The sequence below is a fragment of the Oryctolagus cuniculus genome, chromosome 8 (genome assembly GCF_964237555.1).
Source record: "Oryctolagus cuniculus chromosome 8, mOryCun1.1, whole genome shotgun sequence".
NCBI classification, from domain to species: Eukaryota; Metazoa; Chordata; class Mammalia; order Lagomorpha; family Leporidae; genus Oryctolagus; species Oryctolagus cuniculus.
In genome coordinates, this window is record NC_091439.1 from 66,293,675 (window position 1) to 66,311,560 (window position 17,886).

A 17,886-nucleotide genomic window follows, 5' to 3' on the forward strand; every position below is an offset into this window, starting at 1 on the left:
GAAACAGAGAGAGAGGGCTTCCATCCACTGGTTCACTTCTCCAATGGCTGCAAGGGCCGAGGCTGAAGCCAGGAGCCAGGAGCTTTTTCCAGGTCACTTATGTGAGTCCAGGGGCCCAAGAACTTGGGGCACCCTCCACTGCTTTCCCAGGTGCATTAGCAGGGAGCTGGATGGGAAGTGGAGCAGCCAGGACTCAAACCGATGCCTATATAGGATGCCAGCACTGCAGGCCGTGGCTTTACCCACTGTACCACAACACCAGCCTCAACGTTTCTTTCTTTATAACCTACCTCATTCAATAGTGTTTTGGGGCAGAAAGGAAATGGCATTGATGTAGGTTCAGAAAGATCACTATGGGGGCATTATTTCCGAACTGGCATCAAGGAAATCAGATCGGGGGCTCTTTCAGTAACCCTGTAAGAAATGACTAGAACCTGAACTAAGGTAGAAGCAGTGGGGAGCAGGTGGGGGACAAGCTGGAGGACCTATTTAGGGCTTGCTGACAAGACAGATTGCAGGGACCAAGGAGACCAAGGGAGAGGGAGAAGTTGTGACTCCCCCATTTCTGGCTTGGGCAAAGAGGTGTAAGGTCTCAACACACACAGAAGGAAGAAGTCCTTTAAGGAGAGAAACATATGATGAGCTTCCCAACAATTGAGTTTGAGATAATCCCAAGGGAAGAAGTTCACTGGTAGGCCCATATATGGAGGTTAGGAGAGCCATTCTGATTACAGATACTAATCTGGTGTCATCCTCATATACGAGTGTAGTCAAAAAGCTCATGGAGGGGCTGGCATTGTGCCATAGTGGGTAAAGTCACCGCCTGAAATGCTGGCATCCTATATGGGTGCCGGTTCAAGAACTTCCCATGCAGATCCCTGCTGATGCCACTGGGAAGGCAGTGGAGGATGGTCCAAGTACTTGGGCTCCTGCACTCACCTGGGAGACCTGGATGAAGCTCCAGGCCCTGGCTACTGCAGACATCTGGGGAGTGAACCAGCAGATGGAAGATCTCTCCTCTCTCTCTCACTCTCTAACTCTGCCTTTCAAATAAATAAATCGTGTTTTAAAAGCTTACAGAAAATTTGAAATAATAGTATGAGCTTATTTTGGCCCAAATAAAATTTTGAAATCAATGCATGGTCTTTTTCATAATAAATATTTTCCAAGTTAAAAAGAAAAGGTTGCTCTCAAACTAATACTCTTAATTTCATTTTTCCCACAGACGTTTAAAAGGCCCTCTCATATAACAAGAAGTCAAAAGCCACGGTTTGGATGAGAAGGTGGAGTGGGAAAGGGTTTGGGCAGAATTTTCGAGATTACCAACGCTTATGGAGTATACTTAGAAAAGCACCATGAAAAGACTTAAAGCAGAGCAGCCTATTTTAAGAACATCTAGCACCCATAGCAAGCAGAGTTTTCCTCTAAAACATCAAACGCTCCGCCCTCTCTCTCTATACCCTATGACCCATGTCTTAAGCCTTTGCCCTCCTCTCGAAGGTTCTTTGCCAAGTTCCCTCCTGTGTACTACAGCCCCGCCCGGCCAATCCAACGTACCCCTCAGAAGCTGCTGAAAGACGAGCTTGGGAGGTCTGCTGAACAAACTGCCCTCCTTCTGCCCGCCTGTATCCTATTCCCCAAGTTTGAGTCCCTTGAAGGGCTGTATGCCACTCATCCTGGCATCGCCAAGCGCACACGCCACGCTGTAACAGGTGCGCTCTGTCTCGCGGGCTCCCAGCCAGACTCCCGTTCCCTCGCCTTCCTCCACTCTTTATAAGCCTTCTTTTCCAAGGCTGGACCAAAACTACACGGGGTCACCGTTCCCGTCCCAGAAGCTGTCTGAGGAGCCCTGACCAGCAGGCGCGGGTCAGCCGGGCCCGCTCCCCGGCGAGGCCACGCCTCGGGTGCCGCCCTCCGGGTTGGCGTCCTCGCGGACGTCGCCTCAGGCCCCGCCCCCGCCGCACGCCCCGCCCACTTCCTCGTCCCCGCTCGAGCGTCCCCGGATGCCAGAGCCCGCGCGGACCCGATCCCGAAGACATGGCTAACAAGGTAGCTCTCGCCCCGTCTTGGGCCCCGGGTGGAAGACAGAGAGAGCAGGACGTGGCCGCTGACCGCTAGCCCCGGGGCGTGCGGGGCTGCTCGCGGGACGGGATCCCGCTACCCGGGTGCAGCGGGGAGGGAGGGAGGGAGGCTCTGTTGCAGCTCCTCACTTTGTTGGCTGCTTCGAGGACTAGCGGAGCGGGCTGGGGGATGGGAGAACCGGGCGTGGGGGCCGGGCCTGGGCTGGTCGGAGCGGCCGTGGCTTGCAACCGGTCGTCCTTGCAAGCGACCAAAGCCGCGACAAGGCCAACGATCTGAACCCGGTGTTGCTCGTGTTCCGGTCATTGACTTCATAAGCGCGGCTGAGCAGAATTCCAATGCCACCGAGCGGTGCGTTTTGTGAGGACTCCTGGGTCCTGTAACATTTTGAGCACAAGTTTACGACCGGTTGATACTCAGCTTTAACCCTTGCCTAACCGGCGAGCGGTTTACAGCGTTTCAGCGCTGTGCTTCGCAGCACGGATGGTAGAGTCGGGATTCCTGGGCGACAGGTTCCTGAAATGCACATTCGCCGTCCAAGGCAGCGTTATACAAATGATGTGAATAAATCACTCTGCAGTTGTTCCAGTGCTTTGCAAACTTTGGACATTTTCTAAGAAGATACGTGACCTTAACTTTTCGGAGTTTAACAGAAATGATGAACTTCGATCTTTAAAACTTTATAAGTTGGCATTTTTTTTATTACCAAAATGTCTTTATTCTGAGAAGGTGAAAAGTTATTCCTATGATAATCCAAATGTTAAAGTAGGGCAGTTGGCCTTGGATCTGGAGTGGGGCTTTGTTTTGCTTAGATTTGTAAGGGAAAGGGAAAGGTTAAGCAGCTTTCAAATATTTTTCAAAGGAGTGAGGCATCAGATTTACATTCTGAGTTATTTAATTGTCGCATTGGCTCAGTGTTGTGATTTTGACTTTGGGGATATTATTTTGAGATTTCAGCACATTGAAATGAAGAGATTGCAATGCTGTGTCCAGATTCTCTGTATTATCCAATTTAATATCTGCATTTTCATTTTTCAAGTGGTGCCTCCCAGCCTCACCCATTTACTCAAGCCACTCCTTGTTTCTGGATACAGTACACCTCTCCTTTCCTCCTCACTTTGTTCTGCTGCTACTGATTGCTACTGATAACTTCTTACTTGGCAAAGCTGCCACTGTGCCAAGGACTGTTAGTCATAAACCTTTTCACACAGTCCTCCTAACCACCTGTGTGTATGAAGGGGCTTCAAAAAAAAAAGTCATGGCAATTTGCATAATATGTTAATTTCCATTTGTCCATGAGCTTTCTGAAAAGCCCCCCTTAAATGTTTTATCACCGTTTATAGCTATGCTTTCCTCACCCATCAGTATCCAGTTTAAAAGTGACACATTCCCCATCCCACCACGGAGAGTGCATTTTTTTTTCCCACTTTCCTCTCTGAAGGACTTTGTGCCTGTCTCTTTAAATCACACTTTTTCAGTTGTTGACTCTCAGGTCTGTCTCCTGTGAACCTAGTTGTTTGCAGCCTTGATCCTGTTAACATATTTCCTAAGCATTACGTCAGTTGTCAACCTTCCTCATGCTGACTGTAGTCTCTGATGGTGTACTTATATAAGCCAATCGAAGGCCGGCGCCGCGGCTCACTAGGCTAATCCTCCGCCTAGCGGCGCCGGCACACCGGGTTCTAGTCCCGGTCGGGGCGCCGGATTCTGTCCCGGTTGCCCCTCTTCCAGGCCAGCTCTCTGCTGTGGCCAGGGAGTGCAGTGGAGGATGGCCCAGGTGCTTGGGCCCTGCACCCCATGGGAGACCAGGAAAAGCACCTGGCTCCTGGCTCCTGCCATCGGATCAACGTGGTGCGCCGGCCGCAGCGCACCGGCCGCGGCGGCCATTGGAGAGTGAACCAACGGCAAAGGAAGACCTTTCTCTCTGTCTCTCTGTCTCTCTCACTGTCCACTCTGCCTGACAAAAAAAAAAAAAATTAAAAAAAAATTAAATAAATAAGCCAATCGAGCTATTCAAAATACTATTTTATTTTGTAGCTAATATTTTTAAAGTGTTATTAATGAGATAGTCATACCTGTGTTTGTACCAAGTCTTCAAAATGCAGATATATTTTACAGTTACAGCATATCCTAGCTCAAACTGTTTTCCAAGTGCTCAATAACCACATATGAAAAGAATTTATTTATTTATTTGAAAGACAGAGTTACAGAGAGAAGTAGAGCCAGAGAGGGAGAGAGGTCTTCCATTCTGCTGGTTCACGCCCCAAATGACCACAACGGCCAAAGCTGTGCTGATCTGAAGCCAGGAGCCAGGAGCCTCTTCTGGGTCTCCCATGTGGGTGCAGGGGCCCAAGGACTTGTGCCATCTTCTTCTGTTTTCCTAGGCCAGAGCAGAGAGCTGGATCGCAAGTGGAGCAACGGGACTTAAACCGGCGTCCATATGGGCTGCCAGTGCTGAAGGCTGGGGCTTTAACCTGCTGCGCCACAGCGCCAGCCCCCCTTAATTTTTATTTATTTGAAATACAGTAGACAAAGCCAGATCTTTCATCCACTGGTTCCCTCTCCAGATGCCCACAACGGCCAGGGCTGAGTCAGACCAATGTCAAGAACTCTGTCTGGATCCCTTGTGGCCTGAAATGTTGAAAACACAAAGTTTTCAAGTACTGCTGCCCCCAAGTGTGCACATTAGTAGGAAGCTGGACCAGAAGTAGAGGTAGGACTCAATCCCAGGCACTGCAATATGGGATGCTTGCATATGCATCCCATATTGCAGCTTAACCTGCCACATGACAGCACCCACTCCATCAACCTGCATTCTTAACCTGTTTTTAATTATGCATTGTAGAGGATCACTAAATAGTTGATGAATAAAATTATAATCAAAAGAGGCTTTTGTATTTGATCATGTGGTCATTTCAGTTAAAGCTTTTTAAATGTATCCTGTTGATACAAAATCTCAACACAGTTCTCCTATCATTTAGATGTCTTCTTTGTGAATCTGTGATACACTTTCCAAAATTAACATTCACTTGTATCTAAATGGACCAATTCATAGTTTAAGAGGAAAAACAGCTTACACTCTTTCTGTCCATTTCAGGTTATCAAGTGCAAGGCTGCAGTTGCCTGGGAGGCAGGAAAGCCTCTCTCCATAGAGGAAATAGAGGTCGCACCCCCAAAGGCTCATGAAGTTCGAATTAAGGTAATGATACAGCTAAGGCGCTGGAAGAAAAGACTTAAAATGAGGTCTCTGGGTAGAAGAGTAGATCTGAGGTCTGTGGAGGATAAGTCCCATCGGGGAGTGACAAGGAGATGGCGCTGAAAGTTATCCAGCTCTAGAATCATGCACCCTTGTCTCCAGCCTTGTGTTCTGATCTTGTGCTAGGTAGCCATCTATGTGGATAACTGGATGCTGCAGTTGACCTTGTGTAGCTTTATTTTCAGGTGACTTTCGATGCTCTCCTTTTTGCTGATCCCATGACTCTACCGTTATGGTGACATGTTGGAAACAAATGTTTTCAGTTTTGTCAGTAGGGACTTCAAATAAGACTGGGGAAGAGGTTGCTGATTGACTGGGGCAACGAGCAAGTGAAGTCGGCTTCTTAGAGAGCTTTCAGATGAGCTGACCTGCCAGCAGAGACCAGCGTCCAGGGAGTTTGTGTTCCGCTGCTTCTCCGCTGCGGCAGAGCAAGTTGCCCCTGGAGAGAGGCGCACTGCACAAAGCAGCCAGCTGGAGAGATCCTGGAAGCTTGATGTTTATAAAACTTCGTGTTTTCAGCATTCTGCTTCCTACTTGTTTTGATATAAAATTAACACTTTAAAGTAATAACTGATAAATAAAACTAATATTGTAGGGGAAAAAAGAGTTACAGCTTTTTTTTTTTTTTTTCCTGTGACATCCCTTTATCTGACTTCCAAACGGACCATACCAAAGTCATGTACCCCAGGATCGTACCTGTGAAGTCAAGGAGCCCAGGACCAAGAACCTTTTGAAGGTCCTTTGTCCACCAGACCTGGGAATCTGAAATCTTACAGTACTTCGAATTGTTTTCTTCAAATTCAGGAATTAAGCTGGTTATGATTTTGCCACTGAAGATAATGTTTGCCCTGGATAGAAGAGTAGCAGTGAAAGGAGTGTGTTAAGCTGTCTTCTCTGAAACTGCTGACAGATGGGAAAGAATGTCTCTTTGTAAGTGGGCACATAGGCCAGAAGCAGAGGCATAAATATGAACACTCCAAGATTTGCCTTTCTGCCTTTTGGTGGTTGGGAAAAATGGTACTTAATAGCTAGAGAGATAGGGATAAAGGGCTTATTTAAGTAAAAATTATATGTTTTTTTTTTTTTTTTAAGATTTATTTATTTGAAAGGCAGAGTTACAGAGAGGCAGAGGCAGAAAGAGAAGTCTTCCATCTGCAAGTTCACTCCCCAAATGGCCACAACGGCCAGAGGTGGGCCTGTCTGAATCCAGAAGCCAGGAGTTTTCTTCTGCGTCTCCCATGTGGGTGCAGGGCCCAAGCACTTGGGCCATCCTCCACTGCCTTCCCGGGCCACAGCAGAGAGCTGGATTGGAAGTGGAGCAGCCGGGACTCAACTTGGTGCCCATATGGGATGCTGACACTGCAGGCAGTGGCTTTACCCACTGTGCTGCAGTGCCGCCCCCTATGTGTGCTTTCTAAAAAGGGAGTTGGTTCCACTACAAGCTCTGGATTTTGACCCAGACTCGAGTAAAGTGGCATGTTTCAGAAATAGTACCTTTGCAGCCATCTCATTTCCCAGCAATCAGGAGGAAGCCAGCAGTGAGATAGGCACAGCCTGTTTTGTGCACGGGTGATGACACCTCTCCATGCCTAAAGATACGGTGCCTGTAAAATCCCTTGCACACCCTGCCTTGCAAATATGCACTGGAAAGGGGAATAGATAATCTGCATTTCATTGCCCATAAGTGCACCATGGCTTTTATGCACCTAAAATAATGCCGCTAGTTCTAATTGTTAAGATGCCGTGGGTTATCAGCACGTGCTGATTTTTTTTTTTTAATAAAGATTTATCTATTTACTTGAAAGAAACACAGAGAGGGAAAGAGAGACTAATCCTCCAACCACTGGTTTACTCTTTTGTTTTGTTTTGTTTTGTTTTTGACAGGCAGAGTGGACAGTGAGAGAGAGAGACAGAGAGAAAGGTCTTCCTTTTGCCGTTGGTTCACCCTCCAATGGCCGCAGCGCGCGGCCGGCGCACCGCGCTGATCCGATGGCAGGAGCCAGGTACTTATCCTGGTCTCCCATGGGGTGCAGGGCCCAAGCACTTGGGCCATCCTCCACTGCACTCCCGGGCCATAGCAGAGAGCTGGCCTGGAAGAGGGGCAACTGGGACAGAATCCGGCGCCCCGACCGGGACTAGAACCCGGTGTGCCAGTGCCGCAAGGCGGAGGATTAGCCTAGTGAGCTGCGGCGCCGGCCCATCCACTGGTTTACTCTTAAGATGGCCAAACAGCCAGGGTTGGACCATACCGAAGCCAGCAGCCAGCAGATTCCTTCAGGTCTCCCACTTGGATAGCAGGGACCCAAACACCCAGGCCATCCTCTGCTGCCCTCATAGGCCATCATCAGGGATCTGGATGGGAAGAGGAACAGCCAGTGCACTAACCTGTGCCCACATGGGATGTCAGCATTGCAGGCAGCAGCTTCACCTGCTACACTACAACGCCAACCCCACCTGGTGATTTTAGAGAGGTTAAAATATGAAAGAAATGTGTTTTAGAATCCATGAAATATATTAAAGTAAAATGCCTTTCATCTGACCTGTGCCTCACTCTGAATTGCATGCGCACACACTTAAATGCGGAATATTTTAATATGCTCGTAGATCTTCGCCACTGCAGTTTGCCACACCGATGCCTATACCTTGAGTGGAGCCGATCCTGAGGGGTGTTTTCCAGTGATCTTGGGACATGAAGGTGCTGGAATTGTGGAAAGTGTTGGCGAAGGAGTTACTAACCTGAAGGCAGGTAAGGAGAGGATTTGAATTATTTGATGGTTGTGGCTTATTTTATAGTGAAATGATTTTTCTGATGTTACACACAATTTATGAACAGGTTACTGCCAACACTTGCTTTTTTTCTCTCACTAGAAAAGCACAGATATTTGAGGGTTTTTTTTTTTTTTTCTATTTTTATTTTCAAGCTACTGTTTGTTCACAGCTCTTTAAATATATTTCTAGAGCCAGTTTTGGCAAACCAAGCAAGAATTTGTAAAGAAGCATTAGTGAACCAGTATTTTGATGTACACAACCTCCTTGTTCTGCAGTTACTGTGAAAAGTTTCATTTAGATAACAGTTCTGAAAAAGACTTTTCCGATGGTCAGACAGTGTCTAGATGGTGTAATGTGGGTAAGGTTCTATAGCTTAAAGCTGTTGACTTTGGCAAGCCGCACCCGCTGACAGGGGTGAGAATTTGCAGGGCTGATGTAGCCACTTAGAAACAGATGCTACCTCTTCTAGATAATGTCTTCGCATTTGTTTCCCAGGTGATACTGTCATCCCACTTTACATCCCACAGTGTGGAGAGTGCAAGTTTTGTCTTAATCCTAAAACAAATCTTTGCCAGAAAATAAGGTTAGTATATTTCTATTTTATTCTTAAAATAAGAGGTCATATTAACAATGGTAAGAAATTGTGTGGCAATTTATAACATGCATTTTACATACATTATTTCATTTCTGCTGTTAGAGTGTTTTATTTATTTGCTAGATGGAGAGACAGAGGGAGATAGAGCTCCCATCCGCTGGTTTACTCCCCAGATGCTCAGTAGCTAGGGCTGGGCCAGGCTGAAGCTGAGAGTCAGGGGCTCAGTACAGGTCTTCCTTGTGGGTGGCAAGAAGCCAACTACTTGAGCCATCCCAGAGTGCTCATTACCAGAAAGCTGAAATCGGGACCCAGGCCCTCTGACAGGGGATGCTGGCATTCCAAATAACCTCTTAACCACTGGGCCAAATGACCACCTCTCATTTCAGCTTTAAAATGATACCACCATCACTGGTACTGGAATTGCTCGTTTTCATAGATGAGAAAATAGACTCAGAAAATCAGGGGTTTGCCCAGGACTACCAGCTATCAAGATATAAAACAAGTTTCTGGATAGCTCCTCTTTCAATAACACTCAGCCAAGTTTTCCAGAATGTGTAGTAAAGAAGGACATGCTTGTGAGATTAAACAAAGTCATTTTTATGAGCCATTTTATTGTCCATTAAATCAAAGTAGTAAAACTTACCTCATTACGCTCATAATGTTAATACCTGGGGAGACTGTAAGAGGTAACGTAACCCCTTGACACAGAAAAGATAGTTAATCTATTGTACTACCATAGCAACACTTGAATAACTGCTTCTTTGAGGCAGTCTTAAATTTAGGAGCAACCTAAACATCAGTAGGAGTATGGATAAAAGTGGTATTTGCGATGCAGTTGTGACATACCATCAAAAATGAACTACTACTGTTTGTTCCCTTCTTTTGTTTCTTTATTAAGGTAGAACATAATACATTTAATAAAATATTTATGGCATACAGATCTTAAATCTACAACTTAATGAATGTTTAAACACACCTGCTGGTTAGAGCCCTCACCAGATTAAGAGAGGGAGCCCTACCAACACCCCACAAAGTCCCTTGTGCCCATTCCAAGGCAACATCTGCCTCCCTGGAAAGGTTACCACAGTTGTGATTTCCTCTACTATAAAATGTTGCATGACCAGAATCTTGCAGTTGTGTGCTCTTTTGTCTGGTTTCTGTCATTCACAATGTCTGTGCAATATAGCCAAGTTGCTATGTGCATCAGAGGTTCATTTCTGTTGCTCTGTGGTAGTTGCATTCCAAATGCCACTGTTTATCCATTTTCCTGTTGATTATCATTTAGGATGCTCCCAGCATGGGGCTGTTATGGTTACTGCTGCTCAGAGTATTCTTCCACATATCTTTTGATGTTTGTGTGCTGTACTTTGTTTTGGTTTTTTTCCTGGGGTAGGAGTTGGCCAAGTTACAGGATGTGCATCTAGAACTCTCCAACGTGACAGTAAGCAGTTTACACTCTTGCCAGCGCTGTAGGACAGATCTGTTCTTGCATTTGTTTTCTAATAATGTTGACAAAATTAGCTTAGATTTTTGTAAAGGAAGATTCCATTTATTAACCCAGTTAATTTTCATAAAGTTTGAGCCAAAAAATATCTGACTGTTTTGACAAGGAATTTCAAGTACAGTCTTAAAAATTTTGTGGCATGTCAGGTATAATAATGGTGATGGGCTTTTTGTGGCTATAACTTTTCAGAGGAAGAAATTCTCCCAAGGCCTATATTGTATCCTATGTCACCTTTTATTCAAGAAACTCCTCTGGGGCCAGCATTGTGGCACAGCAGGTAGAGCCAGCATCCCATATGGGTGCTGGTTTGAGGTCCAGCTGCTCCACTTCTTATCTAGCTCCCTGCTAATGACCTGGGAAAAGCAGCAGAGGATGGCCCAAGTATTTGGGCTTCTTGCACCTGCACAGAAGACCCAGAAGAAGCTCTTGGCTTTGGCCAGCGCCACAGCTCACTGGGCTAATCCTCCGCCTGCGGTTGCTGGCACCCCCGTTTCTAGTCCCGGTTGCTCTTCTTCCAGTCCAGCTCTCTGCTGTGGCCCGGGAAGGCAGTGGAGGATGGCCCAGGTGCTTGGGCCCTGCACCCACATGGGAGACCAGGAGGAAGCACCTGGCTCCTGGCTTCAGATCAGCGCAGTGTGCCAGCCATAGTGGCCACTTGGGGGGTAAACCAACGGAAAAAGGAAGACCTTTCTGTCTCTCTCTCTCTCTCTCTCACTATCTAACTCTGCCTGTCAAAAAAAGAAGAAGCTCCTGGCTTTGACTTAGCCCAATCCTGGCAGTTGAGGCCATTTGGGAAGTGAACCAGTGGAAGGAAGATCTCTTTCTCTAACTCTTTCAAATAAATATATAAATCTTTTTTTAAAAAGAAAAGGAAAAGAAATTCCTCTAGGAGTGACCATTTGGTTAAGATTCTGCTTTTGAGATACACACTTTCTTTGTCAGAGTGCAAGGGTTTGAGTCCTGGCTCTGTTTCCGATTCCAGAGCAGCAGATAATCCCTCAGGTTCTCAGGTCTCTGCTACCCACTTGGGAGACCAGATTGAGTTCCTGGCTCCTGGCTTTGACTTGGTTCAGTCCCAGCCTTTGAAAACATTTGAGTAGTGAGCCAGTGGATGGAGGATCTGCTTGTGTAACTGCTGGTTTTGGCTTTATCCTTTATAAAGTTATTTGCTCACAGAGTTTTATGATGGAATCTTACATTTTCTGATCCTAATGTTTTACTTCTATTTAAAACAAGTTTGGTATTCAATTCTAGAAAACTGTTGAATATTGGAAAACTTCTTATAAGTTTTGCTGAAAAGGCAATGCTGAAAGGTGCTAAATTATTAATAATAAGAAATATACTTTTGGTCTTATTACACTTTACTGGTCATTATTTTAAAAACTGATTTATTTCTTCTGTGACTTAAGAAACCTGATTCCTTTTTTTTTATTTCATTTAAGTTAAACAAATTTCATGTATTTCATATATACAGATTTAGGAATATAGTGATACTTCCCACCCTACCATGCCTCCTGCCTACCCTCCAATCTTTCTTCCTCCTCCCTCCCCAAATCCCACTCTTAATTTTTACAAAAATCTATTTTCAGTTTACTTAATGATCATAAAGTTTACCCTACATTAAGTAAAAAAATTGAACAAACAGTATGAAGGAAAAAATACTGTTCCTTAATGGAAGACACAAGGTCTGTAAACAATCATTGAATCTCAAAATGTCCATTTCACTCCAGTACATTACATTTTAGTTACCTTGGATCAGGGAAAACATATATCTTTTTGGGATGGGCTTATTTCACTAAGTGTAATGGTTTCCAATTGCATCCATCTTGTTGCAAAAGACAGGATTTCATTTTTTTTTTACAGCTGAGTTGTACTCCATAGTGTATATATACTATAATTTCTTTATCCAGTCAACAGGTGATGGACATCTGGATGGATTACATATCTTAGCTATTGTGAATTGTGCTTTAGTGAACATAGGGTACAGATAACTCTTTCATATGCTGATTTCTTTTGGATGAAACCTGAGTCTACCCTGTCATTTTCCTTTTTTGTTTGCATAGAGTCACTCAAGGAAAAGGCTTAATGCCAGATGGTACTAGCAGATTTACTTGCAAAGGAAAGACAATTTTGCATTACATGGGAACCAGCACATTTTCTGAATACACGGTTGTGGCTGATATCTCTGTTGCTAAAATAGACCCTTCAGCGCCTTTGGATAAAGTCTGCCTTCTGGGTTGTGGCATTTCTACTGGTTATGGTGCTGCATTAAACACTGCCAAGGTAAGAGAGCAGCCTGGGGTTCATTTTATACCTTCTAATTCAGTTCAGCAAAGCGTTGCTGCAACAGTGACATTGACCTGATCTGTAGAAACCTAGTGATCTGCTTTACTCTTCTGCAATGAGTGGTTTATTGACTGTCTTCATATTTAGGTGGAGCCTGGCTCCACTTGTGCTGTCTTTGGCCTGGGAGGAGTTGGATTGGCAGCCATCATGGGCTGTAAAGCGGCTGGTGCATCCCGGATCATTGCCGTGGACATCAATAAAGATAAGTTTGCAAGGGCCAAAGAGTTTGGTGCCACTGAGTGTATTAACCCTCAAGACTTCAGTAAACCCATCCAGGAAGTACTCGTTGAGAAGACCGACGGAGGAGTGGACTATTCCTTTGAGTGTATTGGCAATGTGAAGGTCATGGTGAGTGTGCTTGGCTTCCTTTCAATTTGGTTGGTGGACCTGCTTTTTTTTAATGTGGTTTCTTTAAGATGAAAAATTGTTTTGTTTTTGCAAAGGAAAAAATTTCTTTTCATAAGAATTATTCTGATAGAAGAAGAGGAAAAAAACTGAGCTATAAATGGGATGGGGATACATCATCTCAGGGAAAGATGAAAAAATCTATTCCTTCTGATGCACACTAAGTGTATATGTCTCATAATTTATTAAATGAAAAGACAGAATAATGCAGTTGTAGAGAGCATTGGCTTTCAGATTAGGTACACATCCACTTGCTAACTCTGTGGCTTGAACAAACAGCTTTCCATTCCTCTAAGGCTCAGTTTCCTCATCTATATAATGTCAGTAGTGACAGCTCCTTGACACGAAGTGGGCACTCCATAAAGGTGTTAAAGGCAATGGAATTTCAGGTGAGGATTTACTTTTTTTAATAATAGAAAGCAAATAAAAGCTGAAGTTCTTTCAACTTGTATGGATATTTATCCAGGTTAATAATTTTAAAAATATAACTGTTGAAAAAAATTAAACATTAAATTTGGATGTTCTGTTGCGATTTTTTAAATAAAAGCTTTATGCCACCACCACCTCCTTTCCGACTGGAAGTTTCTGGGGAGGAAGTTATTCTCAGCAAATGTACTGACTTCAGTGTTTTGGTTGTATCTCTGTTCCTGCAGAGAGCAGCACTTGAGGCATGCCACAAAGGCTGGGGCGTCAGCGTGGTGGTTGGAGTAGCTGGTGCAGGTGAAGAAATTTCCACTCGTCCATTCCAGCTGGTGACAGGCCGCACATGGAAAGGCACTGCCTTTGGAGGTAATTCCATGATAAGATGAGTACATTTTCTCTTGATATTTTCATTGGATTTTTGAGCCCAGGCTACCACCTTCTCATTCCTAAGTTGTTACACACAAGGATATTTTAATAACAGGGTTTGAAAGTCAGTATTTATCCCTGGACTGGGCAGGGGCTCAGCTTCTTCTGAAGCCCCTGGACAGTTGTTACACAGCCTTTGAAAAAAAAGAAAAAAAAGTTCAGGGGCCAGCATTGTGGCACAGAAGGTTAAGCCACCTCCTGCAGTGCCAGCATCCCATGAGCTCCAATACAAGTCCCAGCTGCTCCACTTCCAATCCAGCTCCCTGCTAATGGCCTGGGAAAGCAGCAGCAGATGGCCCAAGTGCTTGGGCCCCTGCCGCCAACACAGGAGACTCAAATTGAGTTTCTGACTCCTGGTTTTGGCTTCGCTCAACTCTGGCTGTTTCAGGCATTTGGGGAGTGAACCAGCAGATGAAATGTCTGTCTTTTCCTCTTTCTAAGTCTTCCTTGCAAGTAAATAAGTTAATCTTTTTTAAAAAAAAATCTAGTAATGAGGAAGCAGTTGGAGGGTGGGCAGGGGGAGAAACTGTAGGGTCAGCCAGCAGCAGTGTCAGCCACCCTGTTGTTGATACCATGAACTTAAATAGGTTGTCCTATTTTTACTCATCTGTCCAGAGTGCAGTGATCCCTGGGTGTGAACATGTCTCTGTCTGAATACTCCCAATTTCAGCAGCAATCAATACTGTGTCTGAAGCTGAAAGTATAGTTTTTTATATGTTTTTAAAGATTTATTTATTTACTTGAGAGGCATAGTTACAGGCTAGGGGAAAGACAGAAAGACAAGGAGAGACAGAGAAGTCTTCCATCCACTGGTTCACACCCCTAATGGCTGCAACGGCCAGATCCGAGCTGACCCAAAACCAGGAAGCAGGAGCTTCTTCTGGGTCTCCTACCTGGGTACAGGGGCCCCAGGACTTGGGTCTTCTTCTACTGTTTTCCCAGGCCATCAGCAGGGAGCTGGATCAGAAATGGAACAGCCATGATTCAAACTGTCGACCATATGGGATGCCAGTGCCACAGCCAGATGCTTGACCTACTACACCACCAAGTCAGCCCCAAGCTGAAAATATTAAACTAGACAAAAGCTTCCAACAAAATTGAGTAGCTTCCAGATTTACCATTTTTCAATTGTGTGATCCTAAAAAGCCCTTATGTATTTGAACTGCCAGCAGAATGCTGGGAAACAGTTTCTACCTTTTTGTGGCTGCACAGTGAGGAAAGACAAAAGACATCAAAATGTTTTATATTTCCCAACATCTAAAGTTTTCATAGGCTGCTTAACAATACACTTATATCTCACTGTCTTCTTAAGAAAGAAAACTCAACATGGGTTTTGAATGATCCAGGTGCAACAAGATGTCTGTAATTAGCTCCCCTACCTCCTATTAATGCCACTTCTTTTGAAAGAAAAAAAGACTGGGAAAACGTGCTTAAATGAGTAGTTTGACCAGTTTTCCTTTTTTTTTTTTAAGGTTTTTATTCATTTATTTGAGAGGTAGAGTTACAGACAGTGAGAGGGAGAGACAGAGAGAAAGGTCTTCCTTCTGTTGGTTCACTCCCCAAATGGCCACAACGGCTGGAGCTGGCCAATCCAAAGCCAGGAGCCAAGTACTTCTTCCTGGTCTCTGATGCAGGTGCAGGGGCCCAAGGACTTGGGCCATCTTCTACTGTTTTCCCAGGCCACAGCAGAGAGCTGGATTGGAAGAGGAGCAGCCGGGACTAGAACTGGCGCCCATATGGGATGCGCCATGGCGCCAGCCCCAGTTTTCCTTCTTTACCCTACAGATCTTGCATTAGAAAATATCATTGTAAGCTTTTTACTTTCTAGAGCCTGGATGTACACCACAGCTGGGTTATCTCAGTGCACACTTGCAAAACATGCTCGCTGGGAGCATTAGAAAGAGCACTCCAAGCCTGAGTGACTGAGCCAGGGGTCTTGGTGATAGCCTGTAACCGAAGTCCCATCCTAGCACACACTGGCTGAAAAAAAAGTAGCAGAGACGTTAGCTGTCTGTCACCAGATTTCAGAGAAAGAAAAATATCCCTAGAATTTGTAGGTGGAAAAAAATTAAATTTGGCAGAGGATATAAGAAGGGAACTAGTAAAAAGTCTTAAAGGAAATGTGAAATGTCCAAAGAACTCATAAAAGGTAGGGAGGCTTCTTTGTTGATCTATTGATTCATTCAAGATAAGGAAGAAATTAAAGCATCTAATGTTGTTAAAATCTCACTTAGCTGAAGAATTACTACTTTATTTCTTGATTTCATGTTTTTGTATTCTGAGATGCTATCTATTTTATTGTTGAATATAAAATCAGAGAAATAAAGTCTTGCATCCCATCAGCTTTTTCTGGCTTAAAATGTTGTGAGTATAGAAATCTTTGCTGTTGTGGACTTAAGTAAACTTGTTGCTAAGATTTCTATCCTAGGTAGTTTAAAAGTCTCAACTGGCCAATCTTAATGAGATTTTAGTAAATCTTCATGCAGAAATATAATACTCTAAGGTGTTTACTTCTTTCATGACTAAAGGTCTGTGTCGAATTCTTCCTCTACTCGATACTAATTTTGAAGTTTTTCAGTCCTCTTCAATGCATCAAAAAATCCATTCTCCTAAATGTCACCCTCTCACCCTCTAAGTAGTAAGTATACAGTAGACATCTGTTGAACAAATAGATGACTAGATGATTTCTTTCAGGATGGAAGAGTGTGGAAAGTGTCCCAAAGTTGGTGTCTGAATATATGTCCAAGAAGATAAAAGTTGATGAATTTGTCACTAACACGCTGTCTTTTGACCAAATTAATGAAGCCTTTGAGCTGATGCACTCAGGGAAGAGGTAAGCATTAGTGTAGAATGTAGTAAGATTTGGGGTTGATGGGGGAGCAGGTGTCAAAAATAGCACAATTTTAGTGGTGTCAGAAGATGAGGCATCATTAAAACCGTTTGTGTGTACTGCGTTTTTCCCCTACAGCATTCGAACTGTTGTAAAGATTTAAATTCTCATGGAGAACAAGTCCATCCTGTACCTTCCTTCTTGTCTGATGGGAGCAGCCTGATGCACAGGACAAAGATCCTCCACGCTCACACCTCTTACATCTTCACTAGTACCCCAGGGAACAGTGTTGTGCCACACAAATCATGGTCTCCTTCACATGTACAATTGCTGGCTCACTAAGCAATTTTCTAACAAAATAAAACTAATCTCTGCATTGGTGTGGAAGTTGTCATCTCTGTTGCAGGCTCCATTTGTTCTCAGGCTTCCTTTCCCCATAGTTTGCATCCTGTTCAGGAAAGGAGGAAGACACGGGGCAAAGGAGAGGTTTTGAGCATTGTCTCTGCTGCCAATCCCAGTTAACACTCAGGGGACTTTGAAGGCCTTTACTAAAGCACAGATTTTTCCAAGGCATCATTGGCAGATTTCATCAGCATCCAAGTCAGCTTCTGTAAGAGTATCTTTTGGGGGTGAGGGAGGATTTGTTTATTTGAAAAGCAGAGTTACAGAAAGACAGAGAGACCTTCCAATGGCTTTTATTAGTCAAACCTAGTAATCTGAAAATGGTGACGTGGTTCTTTTAGTCTGAAAAGTAAAAAGAAGCCAAAACTGGTATGTTATCCTATGATCTTGTTAATCCACTGTCACATTCAGATAGTGGAGGAAATATTATGAAAAACACACACTCCTCCCCTCCACCACACACACAAAAAGTACAGGTGACCAGTTAGGTTTATATTTTCCCAGAAGTGTCCATGTACAGAATAGCATTTATACATTTCCTTTAAGTTACATGAAAAGGAATATTTTTATTATTATTTCATTGTATTTGAAAGGCAGAGAGATCTATCCACTGGTTCAACCCCCAGGTACCCACAACAGGTAGGACTGGACAAAGGCAGAAACTAAAAACCCAGAACTCAATGCAGACCTCCCGTATGGTGGAAGAGACCCAAGTGTCAGCCATCACCTGCTACTTCCCAGGTGCACATTACCAGGCAGCTGGATCAGAAACAGAATAGCAGGGACTCAAACCATGCACTCTGACTTGGGATGCCCACATCCCAAAAAGCATCTAAACTACCATGCCAAAC

The 17,886-nt window shown here is 44.3% G+C and overlaps 1 protein-coding gene across 1 annotated transcript; it reads left to right on the forward strand.

Moving 5' to 3' along the window:
* Positions 1 to 2,021: 2,021 nt before the first annotated feature.
* Positions 2,022 to 17,003, forward strand: ADH5 (alcohol dehydrogenase 5 (class III), chi polypeptide; the record flags this gene model as incomplete). The annotated part of the gene is given in 10 exon segments (NM_001082624.1): positions 2,022 to 2,035; positions 2,038 to 2,049; positions 5,177 to 5,278; positions 7,940 to 8,081; positions 8,600 to 8,687; positions 12,267 to 12,486; positions 12,637 to 12,897; positions 13,608 to 13,743; positions 16,498 to 16,636; positions 16,772 to 17,003. Coding segments are annotated over 9 exon segments (1,125 nt in total). The 5' UTR covers positions 2,022 to 2,035.
* Positions 17,004 to 17,886: the final 883 nt, after the last annotated feature.